Raw genomic sequence first — 24,977 nt, 5'->3', positions numbered from 1 at the left:
AATTACCCTTCCCATCTTTTGCTGGGAAGAATATAGAAGTTAAGATCAAGTACAGAATCTCAAATGCATTTTATAAGTTAAATGAAGTTTCATTTTTAAACTTATTATCTGATGTTAAAATCTCCTAGGATTTATCTCTCAGATAGGAATCCATTCTATGTGTTTTGAGGTACAGTTGTTCTTCAGGCTCTTTTTTTTCCCAGTAAACTCTTTTTCTGCTCGTATTACAGCTGGAGGTTGAGGTTCATGACTTCTACTTTGAGAGGAGTTTACCGATTATAGTGCAACTTTCTATTAGAACAGCAGATACAAACGCTCCAAGGGTTTCATGGAACACAGGTGAGATCAGTTTATTCTGCTACAGCATTTATCACGCTTTGGACACAGGCAATTTTGACAGAGCTATAAAATTCAGTTCTGTACCTGGAGCTTAAGGATCATTAAGTGAAAAGAGTGTAAACCTACCCTTTCTCTACATAGCTTTTCTGGGAAAAATGTTGTAGAAACTCAAGGAAACATTTTAATTGAAATAAAAAATAAACTAAAGAAGTAGTTATTAGAAAAAAAAAAATCAGGATTTGTACACACAGCATTTTCTTCAAGAATGAACAAGACCTAAAACAGTTTAAAGAATGAAGACAGGAAGACAGGACGGTATGAGGGTTGTAGAATAGTGAGTTGTTTGTACTGTTCTAAGTAGAAATCTGGAAAAATGAGCAAACAGCAGAGTCACAAACTGGAAAGATAGGCTCATTCAAAATCTGAAGGAGAATGGGACGGTAAAGCAAATGGAAAGGAGGCTGGGAATTGATGAAAACTGGAAAGAGAAAATACAAGTGCTAAGAAGTGAGTATGTGGAAAACACACAACAGGACATACAGGATGCAGGAGGAAAACAACCACAGTATGGCATGGAAGGAGTGACTTGTACAGGTCATTGTTGTATTACAGTCTGGGAACAGAGCTCAGAGCATGAGTCAGCAGCAGCACTTAGAAGTCTAGAAATGTTAAACTCGTTCAAACAAGCCTACAGTTTCCCAGTGGGGAAGGGACAGGCTCTTCCATTCAGAGTTAAATATACATTGATATTTAGCCACATAAGGCAAAGGCCAAACAACTCTGAAGCTATCACCAGAGAAGATTCATTCATTTTGCAGTGGAATAGGATAGAATTTGAGAAAAAGAGGCCTTGTGTTTCACAGAGAAACTCTGCCACTAATGGCTGTCTGATAAAAAGAAGAGATACTGTCCTCCATTGTGAATATCAATATAATTTTCAAATTCAGACTCTTTAAGAAATGGAGTCCTCAGTTTTAGACACTGTGAGACCTCACACACAATACTCTCATCTCTACAAATGTCCAGAAATCATTCTAAATATTCTGCTGGGTAACTGGGAATCAGAAAATGCTGTTTCTCCGAAATATAAATTCCTGAAATGCATCTGACTAAAGTAAAGGTAGCAGTAGAGAAGATGGTACCAAGCTTTTAGGCAGTTCTTGAGATGTCCGTCTCACATATATAAATGGAACCAAACATGACTTTTTCCAGACTCCAGAAATGTTCACAGAGGGGCACTGGCAATTTTGAGTGATGCTTTTGTGAAATAACTCTGCTGTTTGCAGGCCTCAGCCTCCTGGAAGGGCAATCCCGACCAATCACATGGCAGCACCTACAGGTGGTAGACAACGATGATATCCAAAATGTTCGTTTGGTCACAGTTGACGGCTTACAGCACGGGCAGCTCACAGTGAGAGGTAAATTAATCCTTGTTTACACTTGGGTCCTGGAAACACTTTCTTTAGTGATGACTGGTGGCAGCCATGTGAAGGTCATGAAGACACCAACAGATACGTATGAGAGGCAGGTGTGCAGGGCAATGAAGGTGCAGAAGCGAAGAGCAGGAATTTCAAAAGTTCACAGGTTTCAAAGGGAAGCCAGTTGCATAGCTCAGTTGTTTTGGCAAACAGTGCATTTATGTGGTCTCCATCATTAAGTGTGGAGGGGGGGAGGGGGAAAGTCTGGTGTTTAGCCTACAAGCCAATTTCTTAAATGTAGCTGGTTATTATTTTCCTCGCTGTGCACAAACTCAGCCCAGTGCTTTAAGTGACCACAGACAGCAGCTCTTATGTGGGTGACGGTGCTTCGATGGCACCGCAGTCAGAGGAATGGCAGCGGGGCTATGTATGTCCCGGGGTTGCACCAGGGAGGAAGCCAGGGGCAGGTGAACGAGAGACGCTCCCTTCTCACTCCGGGAGTGAGCAGGCTCAGAGGGAGTCGAGATAGCACGGGAGAGGTCGCATCCATGGCAGGCTTGCCGACAGCCTTCCGCTCCCTCTGCTGACGGCCTTCCTCTACTGCAGCCCAGCAGTAGGCGCAGGCACGGCCGTGCAACCACAAAACAAAACCCCACAACCCTACCCCATACAAACAAACAAACAAACAAACAATCACAGCAAGCAACAACCCAAACAACAACAGCAAAAATCTGTATTTAAATTTTCTACTTCCTTAACTTTCATCTGAGTCCCAAAGCTGAAAATTTAAGGATATCACCTTCACAGAGCAGGCATGCCTTAGGCTGAACACAGGTGTTACTTTTAGCCATTTAGGTGCTGTTTATCTTGCTCCACAGCTGAGCAGCTTTTCTTGTATTCCCACATTTAGGTACTGAGGATGCTTAAGAAATGATTTTGATTCACTGACAAATACAGTCAGTGTTTGGGTGTGGTTGCTATTTTCTGTCAGTTTAAAGGCTTATTTGAAAAAAAAAAAAAATAAGAGGCAATTAAATTACACTTCTAATTTTCTAGCTCTTTGCATTTGCACTATTACTGATTTTGCTTTGCAATCTGATGAGTCATTGTAGTGCTGCTCTCATTGGGAAAAAAACAGGTAAAAGAAATCACTGCTGTTAGCAGGATGGAAAGATGCTGCCACGCTTAATACTGGCTTTTTGATGGTTAAATGTTTTTAAGTAGAATGCACAGCCTAGAAACACAAGACAACCATTTTAATAAAGGAAGAAGGCAAAGCATAGAATTTGGCAGAAATAGAAACTGTTGAGACATGTGAAGTATGTTTATCTCAGGAAACTCCTGGCATGCAGTTTTGGGGTCTGCGGGACCAGCTGTCTGCCACCTTACAAGCAGAAACTCCCAGTGCCTTCTGTGCCAGAGGAGCTCAGGTGCAAGGTGGACTGGGGACAGCCTGGTGTGAGCCAGCACCCCCCAAATCAGAGCAGGGATTCCTGCTACCTGCAAGGATCAATGAATCAATGCAGTGCTTTGAGCACTTGTGTGCTGGGTTTTGTAATGCCAGTCCTAGGCCAAAAGGAAAGCCCTCATAGAAAGAGGAATACATAGTGTTGCTCTCTGCCTCCTGTCACCTCTAACAGGTTTTTGTTTGATGGAGATGTAGTAGCTATCACCGTATCCTAAAAGCCACCTGTAATTGTCTTCAAGTAAGGAATAAAGGGAGTGAAAATGCATCTGCACCTGAAGCTGTCTCTGTGAATGTCACACAGCTTGGATGGCCAAAAATATTTTCCTTGGAGGCCCTTGGTATACCATCTATTCCTGCATCAACTGGAAGTTCACAAAACCTTTAACCTGCCTGAAATATTTTATGAGTGTATAACATGCCCAGTGAAGTGCTCATGGTCTCTTTGTAATGCACAATCATCTGCAGAAAACAAACAAACAAACAAGAGCCACAAATGTAACTTTTCATTTCTACTGAAATGAGGAATTGTAATAACAGAGCACAGAATCTTCAGTTCTTGAAATAAAAGCAAAGTGTCCGGATAATAAAGCAGAGTTTAAAATTGAAGTGAAAACAGTCACAGTTAAAAATCACTAGTATCTCAAACTGTCTTAATGCAGTACACATTTAGAACACTTTACCATGCTACCATAGTTGTAAATTCTGCATTCTTAACTGTCCTGATATCTGCAAACTTGTTTCCAGTAGCATAATATGGTTTTCTTTTTTCTTCTTTTGTTTTTTTCCAACCTCTAGTTAGAAATACATTCTCCTTGTCTTTACCTTAGTAACACTTATAGGGGTAAAAGAATTTTCCTCAGGGTTGAACTATACATTTGTGATGCATTTGCTTCTACTGTTTTGACAGGAGGAAAAGGATTCATGTTTACAGTTTCTGACATTCAGACTGGAGTTGTTTACTACCATCATGATGACAGTGATTCCACAAAGGATTTTGTGGTGTTCAGGATTTTTGATGGCCTGCATAGTATTCGCCATAAGTTTCCAATCAATATCCTCCCTAAAGATGACAGCCCTCCATTTCTTATCAGCAATGTGGTAATTGAAGCACAGGAGGGACAGACGATCCTGATCCAGGGCTCCATGCTTCAAGCTTCTGACATGGACTCTAGTGATGACTACATAGTATTCAATATTACCAAGCCACCACGGGCTGGAGAAATCATGAAGAAACCAGGGCCAAACTTAATAGGTAATGAAACACATCCTCAGTAGCACAATTTTCTTTTTCTTCTCTTTTTTTAGCTGTATTAAGTATGACAACAAGACTCAGGATGAATCATGGAAAATTTAGACTTCTGTTATTACGTGTACAAATTCTCACTTTTCTTTAATGTTGGTCACTGTTTGCACAAGGATAGTTGTAACTGAAAACAATTTGGCATAAAACTTTTCAATCCATTTTTCCAATTTGTTTATTTTTATTTTTTTATTTTTTTTCCTCAAGGGGATCTGAGCTAGTCAGGAGATGTTTTATCTACCAGACTCAAAGCCAGTTGATGATGAAAGGAGCTCAGAATTCCTGTGTTAGATTGTGGAGTCTGGCTGTAATGCAAATTCTTTTACCCTGTACATAGAACAGTTAGCCAGCTTGCTGTGTTGCTTCATTTTTTCAGTGGTTCCCAAATGACATGGAAATGAAGGTGATGATCTGCAGGAAACGTGAAAGACTATGAGAAAATGTTTCAAAGATCTTGCCTTAGCTGGAGTGAGAAAGGAGGCATGATGCCTCACTATTTACTTGCATTGGTAATGGATAGCATTTATGAAAGATTAAAGTCATGCACAATTCAATAGGAGATATATTCTTTAATTAAACAGGGTATCCTGTCAGCAGTTTTCTTCAGAGGGATCTGTTTAATGGAATAATTTATTATCATCATTTGGGAGGAGAAATATTTGAAGATTCTATTGAGTTTGTGCTGTGTGATAGCCATGACCCTCCCAATCTCTCAGAGCCACAGGTATGACATTGAAGCATCTCTGGGAGGGAATTTTCAACTTCTGCAAGACTGTTAAATAACATTGGGATAGGTATCTCCTATTTGCCATCAACCATACTTCACAACTTACTTGTTTTTCATGGGGTAATCCTCTGTCTATTCTCAGTGAATTTCTACCAAACCGTAACATTAAATGCTGAAAATATTAGATTCAGAGATGACACAAACAAACCAAACAGCCCTTCTGAAGCCAACAGTGAATGGACTATTCCACCCAAGAGTTGAACATACAGCATTGCTTGTGGAAAAAAAGTAGTGCTGCTGAGATTTGAGTGTCGTGTATCTCGTATTCCAGTGATCTAGTTATTCCTATGTACAAGTGTGTAAACTATTGCTTGGACACTTTCTCATCAAGGGAATGGTTGTTGATTTTGCCATTTTCTGATTTTAGGTGATGGTGGTGCACATTATACCTGTGGATGATCAGCTACCCAGAGAAGCCCCAGGAGTGACACGCCACCTGGTTGTTAAGGAGACTGAGATTGCTCACCTAACTAAGAAACATCTCCATTTCATAGATGTGGAAGAGCAAGATAGGGAACTCACGTACACCATAACCACTTCCCCATTTTTCTCTTGCGTGCATGGGTAGGTGTGGCCTGATATATTTTCCAGGTGGGAGAGAGCAAAGCCTCATGCAAGAGCAGCAGTTTCAGTGGCAATAGTATGCCTGTATTTCAGGTTTTCCATCTGTTTGCTTAACGTGTGGGTGATAATAGCTGAGTGCAGATCTCCTGTTAACAATTAAGGCTGAGTTACAGCTAAAAGCAGCAGAATACTACACAGAATAATACAGTTGCACTGTTTAGCAAGAAAGAAGAAATGCACCTGGAATCTCTATCTTAGATTTGTGTTTTACACTGGGCAGTTAGATTCTATATTGCCTTGGATACAGTTCACTGAAGCTTTTGTAATGAATAGATTGATATTGACCTGGAGCTACCCCAGGCTGAGAAGATGAGGTACTACAGCTATTTCTAGTCAGTGCACTACTGCCATGGTGTTGTGAGGTCCTGGGCCAGGAACCTGTGCAGCAGAATGGCAGGCAGGACAGGATGCAGGGGACAACAGAGGCATGTGGTTAATGGCTGTAAGAGCAATTTACATGTCACTGAAGCTGTTTCATAGTTTGGCAAAATGTGTTTTGGCATTTGGTTGCATTGGTATCTATCTGCTAAAAAGAAAAGTTTAAACTGCTGTATGTTTTATGCTGAAGATCAACATCTGCAATTCTGACCTCAAGCCACAGAGAATCAGTAAGTAGTGGAGGGGGAGGTGTTTAGACTGCTCCTTGTCCAGTTGATGAGGCACAGGCACTGCTGTTGTCTCTGTCACAAAGACGACATGGTCAAACCTGTTGACTGGAGAAGTCTGTAAGATGAAACAGAATAATTTCATTTTTTTACATACTGATAGCTGCAGGCATGTGAGCATTGAGTGGGCTAACACTCAATGGGCTAGCACTGCAGGTGGTGTAAATAGGCACTGAGTTGACAGCTGAGTTGCTATCAACTGAGTTGCACTGAGGCTGATAGCTGAGATGCGCAGAGACACATAAGCAGAAAGACCAGTGCTTGCTTATAAGGTATGCAATAATTTTTTTCACAGTCCTGAAAGACTCTTTTGTAGTGAGTGTTCTGTCACAAACTTTGAAAAATTGTAGGGATAGAAGAAAGAAAATGTTTTTCCTCTCAGTACAGTTGGTTGTGCGAAGTTAATTTGAAACACAAGACTAAACTACGTGACTGCTGTTGTTCCTGTTCTATAGTATTGCTAACATGCATGTTTTTGTATAGTCAGTCAGATGCTGGGAAGCTGTTTATGGTGGACACCATCCCCAAACTGGTCAAGGATCCTGCTACGCTTGCTCTGAGGTCTTTTACTCAGGTTTGTTGTGTTTCATGGTAGTATAGATGGTACCAATGACTCTTAAGAGCAGTCACACACATATAGATTTTTCCTGATAGGAAAACAAGAGGTGAAAAGTGAGTTGCAGTACTATTACATGAATGCTGCTTTAGAAGAGCTAACAAAATTGCTTGCTAATTCAATTCCAATTTTTAGAACACATTTTCATCATGCTTCATATCTGCAAACATAACTCTCCATCTGAAAGCTGTTTCTTATTGTCCTTGGTAATGGCTACAGTCATTTTCTCCTCTCACATGAACCCCTCTTCACTTTTTGCAGCATGCTGTGAACTATATGAAAGTTGCTTACATGCCCCCACTGCAGGACATTGGGCCCAATCCTCAGCAAGTCCAGTTTGTATTTTCTGTCAGCAATCAGCATGGCGGCACTTTGTATGGAATCTGCTTCAATATTACGATTCTTCCTGTGGACAACCAAGCCCCAGAGGTAGGGAGATGGGGAGGTGAATTGGGAAGGGTTTAAATGGCTTTGGGTAGAAACAGAAATGTAGGAAAGTTTCCTGACTGGGCTGAATTAAAAGAAAAATGTGGGAAGGGCTTTCTGTGTCTGGCATGCTGGCTTCACTGGGATAGAGTAGTAAGGCAAAGACTGGTGAGAGTGCATGGTGTTTTTTGTGGCATTGTAAGCTTAGGGCTACAATCACAAGTCCTAAATCCCTCCTTAATATGTTGTCTATTTGCTTATGGCATTCTGAATGGGATCAGATCTGGGATGAGTGTATCAGGACATACTGTCTGCAGATTCCTTACGTTTTTCCAGCATAGCAGAAAGGAGTACAGCCTTTGGCATTCTGACTAATAAGGTGTCACATGAGCTAGTACTACAGAAAATTGAAGTGCAGATGAAAACAACAGTTTAGCATTCTCCTCCATGCAGGTTTTTACGAGCCACTTGAGGGTGGAAGAGGGTGGCCTGAGCCCTGTCACCGAGGGACACATCCTCGTCTCTGATGTGGACACAGAACAGGAACATCTCCTCCTCCTTCTGCAGCGACAGCCTCAGCATGGGGCAGTGGAGCTGGATGGCATTCCCATGAAGGAGGGTGACAAGCTTTCCTGCAGGGACCTGCGTACCCTGGCAGTCAGGTTAGAAGAGTGGCTGCTTTTCTTCTCATGGTAGCTGAGTGCCCTGGCTAAATGAGCAAGGTCTTGATTGCTGCATTCTTGCTTTAGCTACCACACATGGAATATATAGCAAGTTATATGTATAGCATCTAAGCTGGTGAGGGGTCTGGAGCATGGGCCTAAAGAGAAGTGGCTGAGGGAGCTGAGACTGTTCAGTCTGGATAAGAGGAGGCTCAGGGGAGACCTTATTGCTCTCTATAACTTCCTGAAGGGAGGCTGTGGTGAGCTTGAGGTTGGCCTCTTCTTTTGTGTGACGGTGATATGACTAGAGGGAATGGCCTCAAGTTGCACCAGGGGAGATTCAGACTGGATGTTAGGAAACACTGCTTTTCCAAAAGAGTGTTCAGGCAGTGGAATGGTCTGTCCAGGTAGGTGATGGAATCACTGACCCTGGAGGTGTTCAAGGAATGTTTAGATGTTGTATTGAGGGGCATGGTTTCACAGAATCACAGAATTGTAGGGGTTGGAAGGGACCTCTAGAGATCACCAAGTCCAACCCCCCTGCCAAAGCAGGCTCCCTACAACACATTGCACAGGTAGGCGTCCAGGCGGGTCTTGAATATCTCCAGAGAAGGAGACTCCACCACCTCCCTGGGCAGCCTGTTCCAGTGCTCCATCACCCTCACTGTAAAGAAGTTCTTGCACACATTTGTGCGGAACTTCCTATGCTGAAGTTTCAGCCCATTACTCCTAGTCCTGTCCCCACACACTACTGAAAAGAGACCAGCCTTGCCACTATGGCCCCCACACCTCAAGTATTTATAAACTTGGATCAAATCCCCTCTCAGCCTTCTTTTCTCAAGGTTAAACAGACCCAGTTCACTTAGTCTCTCCTAATAGGGGAGATGCTCCAGGCCCTTCACCATATTTGTGGCCCTCCACTGGACTCTTTCCAAGAGATCCCTGTGTTTTTGTACTGGGGAGCCCAGAACTGGACACAGTACTCCAGATGAGGCCTCACCAGGGCAGAGTAGAGGGGGAGGATCACCTCCCTCGACCTGCTGGCTACTCTCTTTTTAATGCACCCCAGAATGCCATTGGCCTTTTTGGCTACAAGGGCACACTGCTGGCTCACGGCCAACCTGTTGTCCACCACGATGCCCAGGTCCCTCTCAGCAGAGCTCCTCTCCAGCAGGTCATCCCCCAACCTGTACTGGTGCATTTCTTCCTAGGTGCAGGACTCTATACTTGCTTTTGTTAAACCTCATCCGGTTTCTTACTGCCCAGCTCTGCAGTCTGTTCAGATCTCGCTGAATGGCCGCACAGCCTTCAGGTGTGTCAGTCAATCCTCCCAACTTCATGTCATCAGCAAACTTGCTGAGGGTGGTCACTATCCCCTCATCAAGGTCGTTGATGAAGATGTTGAACAAGTCTGGATCCAGCACAGACCCCTGGGGGATGCCGCTAGTTACAGGCCTCCAGCCAGACACCGCACCACCAACGACAACCCTCTGCACTCTGCCAGTCAGCCAATTCTCCACCCACCTCACTGTCCACTCATCTATCCCATACTTCCTCAGCTTTGTTATAAGGATGTCATGGGGGACCGTATCAAAAGCCTTACTGAAATCAAGGTAGACTACATCTACTGCTCTCCCCCATCCACCCAGCGAGTGACATCTTCATAAAAGGCCACCAGGTTGGTCAAGCACGACCTCCCCTTGATGAACCCATGCTGAGTACTCCTGATAACCTCCTTTTCTCCCAGTTGTCTGGAGATGGCATCCAACACAAGCTGTTCCATCACCTTCCCTGGGACAGAGGTGAGGCTGACTGGCCTGGTTTAGTGGGAACTACTGGTGATTGGTGGACAGTTGGACTGGATGACCTTGTCGGTCTCTTCCAACCTTGGTGATTCTGTGATTGTAAGTTTCTATCCCTGTGGAGAGGCAGAGCAAGGTGTGGAGGCTATGGCTCAGCACTACATTGCTCAGATAGTGTTGCTACAAGCCAAAACTTCTTGTTGAACCTGATGACCACAAAGGTCACTGTGGTGTCTGAGCAGAAGTGTGGCCCCTGTAAAGGGAGCTGCCATGGACATATGTAAGTAGGTTTCTCTAGAAAGTACTCCCCTGTGCAGGTGAGGAGGCAATCCTTTGTTCAGCCATGTAGTTCTTGTGAAGAGGACAGTGCTTACCAGCTTCGTCTTTTATGGAAGTTATGTGTTTATCAGACTTACAAGAAAGGTTGTTTTGACACTGATTAATTTGAAGATACAAATATTGCTGCTGTATCTGTGGTGAGAGCAGGATGCTGACTCCCTACATACATGCAGAATTAGAGCTTTTTGACTTTACTTCCTTCTGTTAGTCAAAGAAGGCTACTCATAAAATGGCTACTCCTAAAGTATTGTTTCCTACTGTACTGTGTTGACTTCAGAGGTGGATGCTGGTGGTATAGCAACAGAGGTAGAATCTTCCCACCAATAGTCCACTGTATTTTATTGCTGTGTGACAGATGGCAGAGGGGCAGCCTGACACAATGGTGTCTGAAATTGAAGTGTATATGAAACAACGGTGTAGAACTGAATTACCCAAGTGGGAAAAATGGCACCCTTTGACATTCACTGACACTTGCTGAATGTTTATGGAGACCAAACAGAGGATGTGAACACTGAGGATGTAGGTGGAATGGTATGCAGTTTCTTGTTCATTGCTGGTGAAAATACACTGTGACTGTGTTGAAAAATATTGTTTGAGTAGTTGAGAATTTCCTCTATCCAACAGTGTTATTGTGCTCTTGTATCTGTTGTAGTTTTCATGGAAATTGCTTCCATTGAGACCTATGTACTGCAGAGAGAAAGCCTCTCTAATAGGTGGCTCACAAATAGCCATACTGCAGATGACAGAGGTTCAGCGAAAACTTTTCCTAGGTGATAACTGTCTTGTCTTGGGGTTATTCTTCATGCTAGATATCTCATAAGCTCCCTGAACCCACTGTGATCTAGAACTCCAAGTCTTAGATAGAGACTCAGAGACTTGCACAGGGACTGGCTTTCTGGTTTGGAGGGATCCACACTGTCTGGCATGACCAGAAACCACAGCTTCTTTGTCTGCATGAAGTTATTCTAGCTCCTTTTCCCACAGTTACCGGCATGATGGTTCTGAGACTCTTACAGACGAAATCCTTTTTGCAGCCACAGATGGCATCCACTCCTTGGAGTTCACCCTGCAGGTCAAGGTCGGTGTGTTGCAAACTTCCAGTGGCATTTGTCTATGTAAAATACTGCAAAGCCTACCTTCTGAAAATCATTATATTCCCTTAGAAGCTGAGAGATAATGGATTTGTTAGCCTTCCTTTTTCACACCATCATTCAGACTACCGTGCCAAATGCCAGTTTCTCTCATACTGATTGAAGGACATTTGTGTTTGCTTTAACTTGAGCTCTTCTGTCTGGACTTATTCTCTCTGTAATTAAACATAGGAGGGAGATTTCATTCTCCAGCAATTAATATCACTGCCAAAGATGAGCAGTCAATTTAAAGATATGCAGTGACTTTTCATCTTTCTCACTGTGAAACTGAAGACAGAAGCAAGTTAACTGTGCCATTTCCTCCACATACTCTGCTTAGTTTAGCTTACTTTTGTTCTTGGACTTTAATAGTGGCCCTAATTCAGTTGTTTCAAAGCAGTTCACAGGGTGAATTCAGTGTATTCTGACCCTAACACTATGTTCCTGGTTTGAACCAGAAAGAAAATCCTTTATAACAGCAAGTTTTTGTTGTAATGATAACAAAAGATGTTAAATTCTCTTTCTGATTAGGTGTTGCCCATGAATGACGAGCCACCTGTTATGCAGACAGGACTTATCAATGTGGTACGCTGCCCAGAGGGTGAAGAAGTGGTCCTCTCCTCGGAGCACATATATGCCACAGATGCAGACAGTGATGACATGAAGCTGGTGTTCGTGCTGGTTCGCCAGCCCTCCCAGGGGGTGCTGAGGAAAGCTGGCATTGCTGTGGAGCATTTCTCCCAGGCTGATGTCATCTCTGGCTTAGTCACCTATAAGCATACTGGTAAGGGAGAATGGGAGGTGCTCAGACAGTTTTGGTGGAAAATCTTCACCTAAATCCACAAAATCTTTTCAGAAGGAGCTGCTGTGAAACCACATCTATTGTGATTGGAGAAAAAAACTAGGCGGGTTTTGAAACAGGTCTGAGGGTGTAAAACTACCGACTGCTTCAATGCCATTTCCAAATTCCTTTTTGAACTGAAAATTGAAGTAGATCAAGCACATGAAATCATCATAATCATGGAAAATATCTTTCACTGCTGCAGATACTGTATGATTTTTTTTTCGCCCCCAGGAAAATTATTGATAAAACAGGAACTAAGTGGAGTGTTTCTATTTGTTTCATAACATTAAAGACATCTTTGACTTTCTTCCATAATCTTGTATAGCTAAATTAATGTCATGTTTGTTATGAGAATGCAGAATTTTAATAGAAAACTACTGACAACCTGAGGTGCTATCTGCTCTGCTTGCCTTGCCAGTCTGCAGGTGTACTCCTTTTTGGAGAGTTTACAGTCCAACTTTGCCACAAGGTAAAGAATTGTGTCCAGATTCTTCAAGGAAACTGCAGTTCTAAAAACATATCATTTTGTGATTTTATCTCTAAAATCCCCAAATACGTTTTTTGAAAGTACTCATAGAAACCAATGCTGGTTAACTCCCTTTCCTGCTTAATTTGATTCTTTCATTACCACGAAAGGGATTCTCTTTTCTTCATCCCTGATGACAGCTTTAATCTTTTTCATTTTTCTTTTTTTCTTTTTTCCTTTTATTTATTTATTTTTTTTTCTTTTTCCAAAGGCTGTGTTTTTCTGTGCAATTAGTCCATAATTTTGTGCTAGCGTGGGGAATATATGTGATATTTTCAGGCTTGGCACTGTCTAAAATGAACAGCTGGTATTTGAGAAGAGAACGAAATACTTGATTAACGGCTACTTGTAATAAACTTTTCTCCAGTATCCTTAAGATACTGGGAATGCTGTTTTAATGGCAGTGCTTTGCAGGGGCAACAAGGGGCAGAATCTGACTTTCAGAGGTTCAGTTGCCTGTGTTTCATGTTCCCAAATTTCTCCATGACAAATGTGCTGCCAGCACTTACTGTAAGTGGGGCACGGAGTCACTGCCCTTCACAGGCAATGTATCGGCCTGAGAACCGGACTGCACTCACCCTTGAATACTTGCAAGGGCTGTCAGCTTCCAGTCATTTTACCATAATTTTTTTTTGAAGTCATTTTTGTCTTTCTTCATCTTCTGCCTGTGGATTCTCCTAGCAGGATACAAGGTTCTGTTCCTTACAGTAAAATATTTATTCTCAGTTGCAACTTTTTGGTTTTTTTTTAGGTGGGGAGATAGGCCTGACTGTTTCCTTTGAGATCTTAACTTTTGTTGTTTCTGATGATGAAGCTGGCCCAGATGTGAAAGACTGCTGTTATGATAGACCTCTTCCTCCTCCAGTTCCTCTTCACCGTCCACTCCCAGTGTACGACCTTAACATCACTGTACTTCCAGTGGACAACCAACCTCCGTCCATTGCAACTGGTGAAAGTTTCCTCTCACTCTAGCATACTATTATAACTGTACTATGCAGTATGAGTCAGCTGAGATCAGCATGTAGAAGTTTTGAACCAGAATTTCCATATGTATGTATAGATTTTTCTTTTGCTAGTGCAGTGTAGACACCAAATTCAGTTGCAAGTACAAATGTGGGTAGTGGCTTGTGGCTCTTCAGCTACATACTTAAACCATGTGGCTGGAGATTAGAGTATTGCATCCGCTTCTATCCATCTATACACATGAACCGTTGCACACATAAGCTATGTCTGAGTAAAACTGAGCAACATCTCATCACTAACCTTAGGTTCAGACAATGGTTAGGTTTACACCATGCCAAAATATAATGCTAGATCAACATTTGCATGTTAAGAACACAACAAAATATTAGTTTGAGTAAACACTTAAATTTCAAGGGAGGAAATGTATTATTTCCTACATTCTGTTGATAAAGAAAGACAATCCTGGGCTGTGTCTGTAACTGATCAAATAAATAGTGAAACCACATTTTCACCATTACTTTTCAGAACTGAAAACACTCAGATAAAAAATAAAAATAGTGTTGCTAACATACATTTAGTCCAACAACAGGACAGCAAGTGAAATTTACCACTTAATCACAGGTTTTGGATGACGTACTTACTAAAGGTGTGTTCTCTACATGCTTGTCATTTTCAATGTCATTTGTTCGTAAGCATCATGTGTATGTTCTGTATTCCAGAGAATATTTAAGCATATGTATGAATAGTTTTGTAATTTACAGGCTATCACCTAAGCAATGTTCTGGAAATGAAGCATTGTCCCAGCAGGGAAATTATGCAGTGGTGCATGAGAAATTGTTCATTATGTGCAATTCGTAACAGCTATCATGTAATTAATGCTCTGACAAACAGAGGTAACAACTGATTTTGAACAGCACGTAAGCCGTACTTAATAACTTACCAGTAAAATCAATTTGCAATACCCTTCCCTTCTGCTTTGTGATGGGGAAAGCTGACAGTGTAAGGAAAAATCTCAAAAGCAAACCAAATTCAGTAACACAGAATTTATTGTCTTTTCCTCTTTATTTATTATTTCTGTTCTTATCAACAGATACAACAGTAAGCATGCTAAATATGCAGTAATGCTTCTCATCTATTTTTGTGCAGGTGCAAGGTTTGTTGTGGAGGAGGGCTCCTCAGCAGCCATTACCTCTAACCATTTGTTTGCTACCGACCCTGACACCACTGTGGATGACTTAGAGTTTGTCTTGGTTTCTCCTCCCCAGTTTGGTTATATTGAAAATATACTGCCTTCTCCTGGGTTTGAGAAGAGTAACATTGGTATAAGTATAGGTAAGTGCATGCAGTGTACAGTAATGAAGCAGAGGAAACACAGAGTGCTCATAGAGGGCAATACAATGGGCTGTGGAGAGGTAGATGCAGGTGTGAGCATTAATATGGTCTTATTGATGAAAGCAGCTGCTGGCAAATTAAGAGCAGTGGGACTGTGCAGGAGGACTTCAAAGAGAGTATGCAGTTCTGCAAATGTGAAGAAGAGGTACTTGGAATAAACAAGGCAATTCTTCTTTTACGCATTCCAGCTGCAATCTATTAGAGGTGGCAATATGAGACATTAATCTGCTTTTTCTGCCTCTCCCTTCACTCTTTCAAGCAAGCTTCTTCCAGCCTTTCTTCACTTCTGTCAATAAAATGCTGTAACTGAGAATTTGAAAAACATGGATCCCACGTTACTCTGCAAGGCAAAGTTTCAGAAGTGATTTGGTTATTGAAGGACATCATTTCAGATTTGTTTTTGCTCTGTCAGACCAGCGGGCAGGAAAACAATCATGCTAACTCAACATTTCTAAAATTTCTAGCTTCGTTTCAGTTGAAGCACCTGGAAGCCCTGAATATAAACTATGTACAAGCCAGGCACATGCGAATGGAGCCAAGAGCAGACCGCTTTGTACTTTATGTCACCGATGGGCTGCATCGTTCAGCAGAGATTCCATTTTTTGTGCTGATCAACCCAACCAATGATGAAGTTCCAGAATTCATAGCAAGAAACATTACTGTAAGGGAGAAAGCAAAATGCCTGACATAGAATTAATTTATACCAGAAAATTCTTTCTAATATGAATCAAAACATTTTCTAAACACATATTTCCCTATTCCTATTTCCTTTCCTTTGCATAACTTAGCGTGTTTCAGGAAACAGCTCAGTTAAATTCCATTAGATCTGTAAGACAGAGCTTTGGTGAGGCTGGAGCTGTGTACAATTCTGTTTGGTAATATGCAGTAAAATAAGTGAGGACTTAAAGAAACAAATCATCCAGAATGCAGAAAGATCTTTATATTTCTTTTTTCACCAGAGCCTTTCATATTTTTTTGCAGAGTAATTTTAGTACCTGGTATAGTCTCTCCCCTCTCTGTAGACTGTGGTTTTAATATAAATAATAGGTCCATGACCATGCTAAGGAAGCATGAATTTATCTTACTTTATTAGAAAAAGTGCAAGCATGTTTATAGATCTGTACATACACATATATTCATACTTCTATATTGTACATATATACTCATGCATAGTATATATACAGATGTTTTTTTCTATTTAAAGATTTTCTTCTCTGTGCATTCCCTAACATTTAAACACCTAAAAGCTATTACTAGGGGCAGATATGAGCTCCTTACCACATCACACCTTCTGTTTTTATGACTTTAAACTTTTACTACTCTTAAACTTGTTTGAAATCAGTAGCTGGCTCAAAAGTTACTGAGGGCGGAGGAAACAGACTCCTAAACAAAAAATGCCTACTTAGGAAATCATGTTAAAATATGGTAAGTTCTTTTTATGTAAAAGAGTATGACATTTTTTTCTTTAATGTTCAGGTTCAAGAAGGTATGATGAAAGAGCTGGATCTCTCTGTTATCAATGCTATTGATCTGGATGTGCCTCAAGACCACTTGGTATTCAATGTTGTGCAGCAGCCTTCACATGGATTCCTTATTGATGGGGTTCATGGCAACGATATTCTACACTACAAAGAGTTAATTCACCACCACAACCATGGGTTGCTTGTTCATGACTTTTCTATGGAGCTTCTGAAGAATGGTAGGTGCAATGTTCTTCTGACATTAGTCTTTCATTCCTTTAGTAATTCATAACAGACAAGGAGACACAGGAAGAAATCTGCATCTGTAGTTTATTTGTTTGCTCTAGGGGTACTTTCAAGAGAATGTTTAAGAATAGAAATAAGCTTTATTTATTTAATTTATTATTATTATTAATGCTACTATTAATAATATTAATTATTAATAAAATTTATTAATAATATTAATAATTATTAATAATATTATTTTATTAATTTATTATTTTATTTATAAGCTAATATTTTTAATGATTTGAGGAACTAACAATAAATTCACCCTGACAGGCCTACATGTCAGAAAGGGTAGAGTAGTACGTCTAGAAAGGCCTTCTGCCACGAAAAAACAAAGGAAATATTGAAATACATCAGCAAACATATTTCAAAATGTTTCAGAACACATAAAATAGAGACAAAGAGCATGGTATAAAAACATATTATCTGATTATGAGAAATCTTGGGGTTAGATATTGCTGTAAATGATAAGAATATAAAACAGGGCTGAATAGCTTACCATAGCTTGCCATTATCAGTTAACCTACTTTAAAGTGGCAAACCTCTTTCAAGAGCATGTGATTAAATTTGTATCTGACACTCAAGACTATGATGATAGATTCTTCCATACTGAAGCCATTGTGTGGAAACTGTATCTACCAGTATCAAGGGGGGCATAAATTTAATTCTGCCACTCAAAATGTACTTCAGTCCTCAAATCCAGGAGAAAATACTTTTTTCCACCAATCAAGAAATAACCCTCAAAAATGTGTAATCAACAGAAATTGTTAAGACTTTTCAAGCCTTATTTTTTATTCTCTTCTATTTGCTGGACTTCTTCATCATTTCCATAACAGAGATTCAGCCCAGATCTCCTGATTGTCCAAGGCCATAGCCAGAAGTCCAGCTTTTTTCCCCAAGACTTTAAAGCTTCCTGAAGATTATGTGAGGTACAGAGTAGTGTTAGCTGATGATCCTACCCTTTCTATGTTCCCTGTTAATATGACTTCGAGTGAGGAGGGCAGACCAACAGAGACTGTTTTATGAAGGAGCCATCTCCTTCAGGTTGATAGACTTAGTGTCTTTGAGTCACTAGCCTACTGTTAGATTAATGAACATAAGCAGCTCACTGAGCTCGTCTTTTGTTGTTGAACAATACTTAATGTGGCCAGGGAAAATATAGAGGGAAGATGGAAGAAGGGTGATGGAAGCCGAGCAAAAGAGTACAAAATATTTTGCAGGAGACAGATTTATTTATCTTTCTCTCTCTCCTATTTTTTTCGTATAGGTATGAAACTGATGTACATGCACGACGATTCAGAAAATCTCAATGACAGCTTTAAAATCCAGCTATCAGATGGGAAACATAAAGTCCTCAGAACCATTTCAGTAAAGGTCATCCCAGTTAATGATGAGAAACCAGTGCTGAGCAAGTAAGCCACATGTTCCTGTCTCTGACAGGAAAAAATTCAGACAAAATGATCCAAAAATGATCAAAACAGCTAATCAGTGACTGATAGGCAGAGGACACCATAATTAGTCACAGACTAATGCCAACGCAGATGTTTCCATGTGGGTCATTCACTATTAGTCTGTTTTGTAAAAGCATTTTTAGAGAAAGAAGGGCATGTTGCTAAATATTAAGAAAACAGAGTTGGTATTTACATTTGCAGAGAAAATAGTAAAAAAGACGGACAACACATTTATTTTATCTTTCACAACCAACTTCAAAATTGGACCAGGGAGCCCCAGTGCTTAAACACGTCTACCACACTGTCTATCCCAGATGCTTTGCTTTCTTTTTCTCTAGGGCAACTGCCTGTGTCAGAAACCCCTCTGGAAGCAACTCTGGATTTTGGCATGAGAGAGTCTACAAAGTTGATATCTTCTTGCCTCACTGGGCAAAGTCTTTCAGTTTGGCGGTTATTTTATTTTCTACTAAAAGTACTCTATTTCTCAGCCATAATTCAACTTTTGAAGAGGTATACATTAACTTCTTTTGTTGTCCAAAACTAGAATTCAGAAATGAATTAGATCAGGTCAGAAATCTCCTGGCAGACAATTTTCATATAAACAGCTGGCTGTGAGTGAGTTGAACCTCCTGGACATTACAGCAGGGAACCTTTCCCTTGGGATCCTCATTTTTCAGCCACAGAGACTGTCAGGGACTCCATCCTCCTGGCTGCTTTCCAGCCTTAGGCAGGCAGATGGAAAGCTGGGGGCCTGAAAGCTTTGGGGATATGGCTCCAAAGCCTACATTTTAGAAATGACTCACAGCCTGTCAAGCAGGCTGCCATTAAAATAGGAATTTTGATCCCTCAGGATGTTTATCTACAGAATAGTCTAGTTTTGGCTTATCTTCAAACCAGACCTACATTTACTATTCTAGACAATTTTGAATGTTTTGTTTACAATGTAGATCTTCCTACAATAACAAATGTTAGTTTTCTAGTGAGGATTATCAAGGGCCATATAGTGATAACTAGGGGGGAATTCAATTTTGAATTAGAATAAAGAATATAGTTTGTGTAGTCATATCAGATTTGATAATCAATGATTAAATGCCGCTGCTAGTTTGTCCTTTGCTTGTTAAGGGTTAGTATGTTGTTTTTCATTGTTTTTTGTTTTGTTTTCTGAAGAAATGTGATGGAGAGCAGGAAGCTGTGTTTTATCTTTGCCCAGCTGGATCCAGAAACCATTTCCTCTCGCTGGGAATGCTAATTTGCCATTTCTGTTGTGAACAGTAGCATACACTGATCCATTTCCTTGCCAAACAGCTCTTTCACTGTATGCTCTTGATGCTTCTTACCTGTTAGTCTTCCACTGTGGTGATTCTTACCTGTTACTCTTCCACTGTGAAGTAGTATGATGCCAGCATTTAGGCAGTAGTACTCTAACTTGTCCAACGTGACATAGAAGTAGTTTAACCATCATATTCAGCGGTCACATCTCTGCTGCGGCACAGGAGCTCCCTTAAGCCACTGCAGTGTTTTACAGATGAACACACGACAGTACCCTTTGGTCTAAGTGTACCTTTTTGCCTCAGGAGTTTCAGTTCTCATCTCCATTAGCTGTGGTCAACAGACTGAAGAATGTCTGGCAAATTGTCCCTATCTACAGTGACTGCCAAAAACTCAATCTGTCACTACTTGGATTGCATCCTTTAGCAAGGAGTACCCTTGGGGAATATAAGGCCCTCATGCATTCCTCTTGAAAGTTTCATCTCAAAATCAGATATGTGGGTGCTATAAAGACTTAACTGACTAACTGCTATGCAGAAAAATGTGTTGGGATTAGAATGTATTTGGAGAATGTACCTAAATGTGTTTATCTTTTGTCATGGTTTGTTTGAGTTTTTATTCCCTAGCTTACACAGTCTTTGGGTCGGACACCTGGTCTTTCATTTTGCAAAGCCCCAGTGTGATTATCAGTGACATGAGTAAAACATTAAAGTTGCCTGACCTGTCATTAATGTGACTTGACATACCTTGTTACATGATCCCATTTTAGTTGCTTCTAGTTTTGCCAGATATGAAATCTCTAGGCCTCATACTTAGTTTGAATATGGAAACTTTATGAAAAAAACTCAATTTTTCTTTTTCTTTTTCCAAGGACAGTAATTACATTTTCAGATACCAATAAATAATTTTTAGTTGTTACTCTATCTTGAAGCAAGCCCTTCATGTTTAGCAAATGAAATGGCTGTTCCAGGAAAAATGTCTTCGGCAATTTTTGCAAAAACCCACCATTATTTGGTCTTTGAAATAATATGGATTGCACATGCTCAGTTGAATCAGGCAGAGCTTAGCTGCCAAAATGCATAAGGAATCTGTCCTTTTTGAACCTGCACTGTGCCCTCTGAGCAGAATGTCTTGAGCAGGTCCCGTCCCTGGGGTGACTGAATCCCCTCCAAGCTCTTTGAAACTTTTCTATAGTCTTATAATGTGATTTGGATGCTACATTATGTGAATATAAGGTAGCTAACAACAACAACAACAACAACAACAAAGTAAAGCAGAGTATGCAAAGGCAAAATGGAGGAATTGTACTAGCTGAAAACAGAAACAGAACAGACACAGTCAATGAATTTTGCTGAAGCAATTCTCTGGACTTATTTCAAACCATGTGGGATTTTCCTCAAAGCTCTCTCAAATTTTGCTGTGGTTAATGATGACTATTTCTTCTGGATCAAGAACACAGAAAAATTTTGCAGTGTGGAGCATAGAGAAATCACTTAGGATTTTGTAGGGTAGAGTCTATTAAAGATAAAAAAATAGCATTCAACTGAAAGAGAATCTTTTATTAAAGTAACAATGGAGCTAATATTTGATGGTCTGTAGTAGTGGTAACATGTTATCACAACCTCTTTGGTTATGTTGCCATCATTGTGAGAGAGTAAATGGTATAGGACTTGGGGGAAAAGACATATGTAGTAATTTCCAGAATGTTGTAGGTAGCTGCTTTGTTGTTTTTCACCACTGCTGGAAGTAGCTGGTCTATCCTGTATACTTCTCTTCTATATTGAAGAAGAAATGAAATAGTTATTTTTGGCAGCATCTGGGTAATCTCTGTTCCCAGAAGAGAAATTATGTGTTGCAAAACTTGTCTTTCTTTTGTTATATCAATATATAACTTCTAATTTTTGCAGGAAGGATAATATAGAGGTGCATATGGGTGAAACTCGAATTATTTCTAGTGCTGTTCTGTCAGCTGAAGATAAAGATACCCCTAGGGAGAGAATTTACTACTTATTTGAAAGACTTCCAGAAAATGGCCAGCTTCAACTCAAGGTTAGTCTTTGTACTTCAGCAAAAAGTAGGCATGCAAACAAATCCGTCTTGTTAGGATATAATGAAGCTTGTCTTCCTTTTCTCCCAAATCTCTTTCATGTTTTAAAGTAGACTGCTATGGCTAGTTCAAAAGTAGAAGGAGTATTTAAACCAAACAATGCTTTCTCACAGGATTCGGCACTTAAGGCCAATATCCTCAACAATAGTAGAGGGAAGATGAAAATCTTCCCCAGAGCCTTCTCCAGGCTTAACAGCCCCAGCTTCCTTAGTCTTTCTTTATGGGATAGGAACAGTTGGCCTTCTGGGCTGCAAGTACATACTGCTGGTTCGTGTCAAGCTTTTTGTTCACCAAAAGCCCAGTTCCTCCACAGGGCTGCTGTCAGTGCGTTCTCGCGGTCTGTACACATATAGAGGGTTACTCTAATACAAGAACAGTACCTTGCACTTGGCTTTGTTGGACATCATTAGGTTCACATGTGCCCAGTTCCCAAGCTTGTCCAGATTCCTTTGGTGCCATCATTTTCTTCAGTTGTATCAACTGTACCACTCAGAGCTTGGTATCATCTGCAGACTAGATGAGGGTGCACTTGATTCCACTGTCTATGTGGAATCAGGAAGAGAACTGAAAAAAAACCCTCACAAAAAACCAAGGTAGAGCTCGTTGGTTGAGATTAAAAACTATTTACTAAGACAGGAAAGAAAGAGGAAAAAAATAACAGTAACGATAATTGTAAATATATATGTATATATATATAAGTGCATGTCTGATACTTCCCCAAGCACAAGTGATACGCAAGAAACAGCTCACCACCTGCCAACTAATCCCCACCTAATTCCCAAGCACTGGGTGCCCACCTGGCCAACTCCTCACCTTTTTTCAAGATACAGTTTGGGAGAGAAATCTGACCATCTTTGTCTAATTAAGAAATAAAAAACATAGGTTGGGTCAGCAAACTAATTTTCATATTACTGATGTCTCACCAAGAATTGTGTAGAAATGTACTTACCAGAGTAAAAGTGTCTAAATTCTATTTACCTTTTTTTTTTTTTTTTTTTTTTTTTTTTTTTTTTTTGGGGGGGGGGTGGGGGGGGGAGGGGGATATCTATATTTTCTTCAGCCTTACAGATCCTTGGGAACAACTGCAGCTATACACCACAAAATATTCTATGTGCAAAGACTCTATTCTTAGGAAGAAAGCCAGGAAGCTGTCACGATCTGCTGTCATAGCTGCTAATAGCCAGAATTAACTGTGGAGGATGCATAGGAGATTGCATCTGTTTACTGAAGGATGTTCCTTCTTTCTAGGTAGGCAGAGACTGGGTGACTCTTCAAACCGGAATGAAGTGCACTCAGGAAGATCTGGATATGAACCTTGTGAGATACATCCACACAGGAGCTATAGGGTCCAAGAACCAAGACTTGTTCACATTTTATCTGTGGGATGGGTACAACAGGTCTCCAGCTGTAGAATTCTACATAAACATCAAGGACATGGAAAAAGGTAAAGATCATTTCCTGTTTTTGAAAAAGTCTATCTGCTCAGATTTCACTGATAGCCACAGCTCTGATGTTCCATCTGCGGCAGAAGTGACTCTGAGATCTGAAAAAGCACTGCCTAGAGCAATGCATTGCACCTTGCCTCCCAGGAATCCCAGCTGCTGTTCAGAGTAGAAAACATTCTTCTGAAACTAGCTTTATGTGAGTAAATTGCAGCACAGAAGAATGGTAAGAGTGTATAAGGTAAGCAAAACACACTTCAAAACTGTCCCTGCCTTCCAGGTTTATGCTGTGGTATTACAGTCACCACTCATGGGATACCTCTTAGAGCACTAAACTAGGTGAGGCTAGACTAACACTATGTTAAGTTTGGAACTGAGATTGGAACAGGTGTTCAGAGAGGTTATGCTGTTTCCACTCTTGCCAGTTTTCAGGCCGCAATGGAATTAAGCCCTGTGCAGCCTGGAAATTGCTTGAGATGTGGCTGACCCTACTCTGAGCAGAAGATAGATAGAGATATCTTGAAGTCCCTCCCTTTGTGAAATTCCCTAGAATCCTATGGTTCTACTGGTGAGGGACTGTGTATAGCTAGATGATATGTAAGAGATCAGCTTTCACTTCAGTACCACTTTTTTAGTGTTGTTTTGTTTATCCTGCAGGAGACATTGCTGTTTTCATAAAACCACTCAAGGTACCAGAAGGGGATCGAGGCTACATTACGACTGATGTTCTCCTTTCACTGGATGGTACCAACAAGCCTGAAGAGCTTCTCTATGTGATAACTTCCCCACCTCAGTATGGACAAATAGAGTATGTTACCTATCCTAACATCCCCATAACGAGCTTCAGTCAAATGGATGTAGCAAGTCAGATAGTCTGCTATGTTCACAATACCAAGGCAGATTCAAGGCAAGATGCATTCAGGTAAGACACTAAAAAAACCTCTCCACATACCCTTCTCCTAGGAGTTCTTGGGTATCTGCTGAGAAAAAATATACTTATTAGGAGAAAGTGGAAGTTCTGAGGAAATTCTGAGCATTCATATGACAAAGATATTTTCACTGTAATACATGTAGTTGTAACTGCCTTAGTAATAAATGCATTTTCTAATCGATGCTGAAATAGTAGCCAGAGCCACATTTGCTAAATTATACTGGCTTAAATATAACTATAACACCCAAACATACACAGATGTTAACATTTAAGTGGGGGAGATGGGCTTAGAATACCCTCTGCAGAATTTTTCTTTGATTTCTAATATGTCTGACTTCTCCATCCAGCTATTAGCCAACTGGTTGCCTGTCTATTCATATATATCACATCTATTGTGTTGTAGGCTTATTGAATGCATAAGTGTTTCTTCAACATGATGAAAATGGGACTACTTCTCTGCTCTGACATAACAGTTCGGAAATTCATACAGACAGCCAGATATTTTTGAGCAAACCTGGCAACCTATAGGCCACATTCAGCTGTCTAGTGCTATTTAAGTTTACTTTCACCTGATTCTGAACCTTTCCCTTAGACTAGTTTAAACTAAGCTCCATCTCAACGTGAATATTTTCTTATTTTATTAAATAAAACTCCACTGGCAAGAGAATGGAATAATGCAACGAATTATCTCTAGGTAATGATAGTAGAGGTGCCTTTAGAAGAAAGCA

At 40.6% G+C, this 24,977-nt stretch overlaps 1 protein-coding gene across 1 annotated transcript in view; it reads left to right on the top strand.

The window, feature by feature from the left end:
* FREM1 (FRAS1 related extracellular matrix 1) overlaps positions 1 to 24,977 on the top strand; it is a 56,907-nt gene that overhangs the window by 7,680 nt on the left and 24,250 nt on the right. The window contains exons 6-23 of the mRNA XM_072359528.1: positions 231 to 339; positions 1,626 to 1,757; positions 4,133 to 4,477; positions 5,107 to 5,249; positions 5,680 to 5,876; positions 7,085 to 7,175; positions 7,479 to 7,646; positions 8,097 to 8,305; positions 11,431 to 11,524; positions 12,108 to 12,360; positions 13,698 to 13,895; positions 15,056 to 15,241; positions 15,766 to 15,962; positions 16,778 to 17,000; positions 18,317 to 18,461; positions 21,677 to 21,818; positions 23,125 to 23,320; positions 23,976 to 24,240. Coding sequence (XP_072215629.1) covers positions 231 to 339; positions 1,626 to 1,757; positions 4,133 to 4,477; positions 5,107 to 5,249; positions 5,680 to 5,876; positions 7,085 to 7,175; positions 7,479 to 7,646; positions 8,097 to 8,305; positions 11,431 to 11,524; positions 12,108 to 12,360; positions 13,698 to 13,895; positions 15,056 to 15,241; positions 15,766 to 15,962; positions 16,778 to 17,000; positions 18,317 to 18,461; positions 21,677 to 21,818; positions 23,125 to 23,320; positions 23,976 to 24,240 — 3,293 coding nt within the window. The remainder of the gene's footprint in view (positions 1 to 230; positions 340 to 1,625; positions 1,758 to 4,132; positions 4,478 to 5,106; positions 5,250 to 5,679; positions 5,877 to 7,084; positions 7,176 to 7,478; positions 7,647 to 8,096; positions 8,306 to 11,430; positions 11,525 to 12,107; positions 12,361 to 13,697; positions 13,896 to 15,055; positions 15,242 to 15,765; positions 15,963 to 16,777; positions 17,001 to 18,316; positions 18,462 to 21,676; positions 21,819 to 23,124; positions 23,321 to 23,975; positions 24,241 to 24,977) is intronic.

The sequence above is a fragment of the Excalfactoria chinensis genome, chromosome Z (genome assembly GCF_039878825.1).
Source record: "Excalfactoria chinensis isolate bCotChi1 chromosome Z, bCotChi1.hap2, whole genome shotgun sequence".
In the NCBI taxonomy this organism is placed as follows: Eukaryota; Metazoa; Chordata; class Aves; order Galliformes; family Phasianidae; genus Excalfactoria; species Excalfactoria chinensis.
This window is presented reverse-complemented; position numbering and strand designations above follow the sequence as displayed.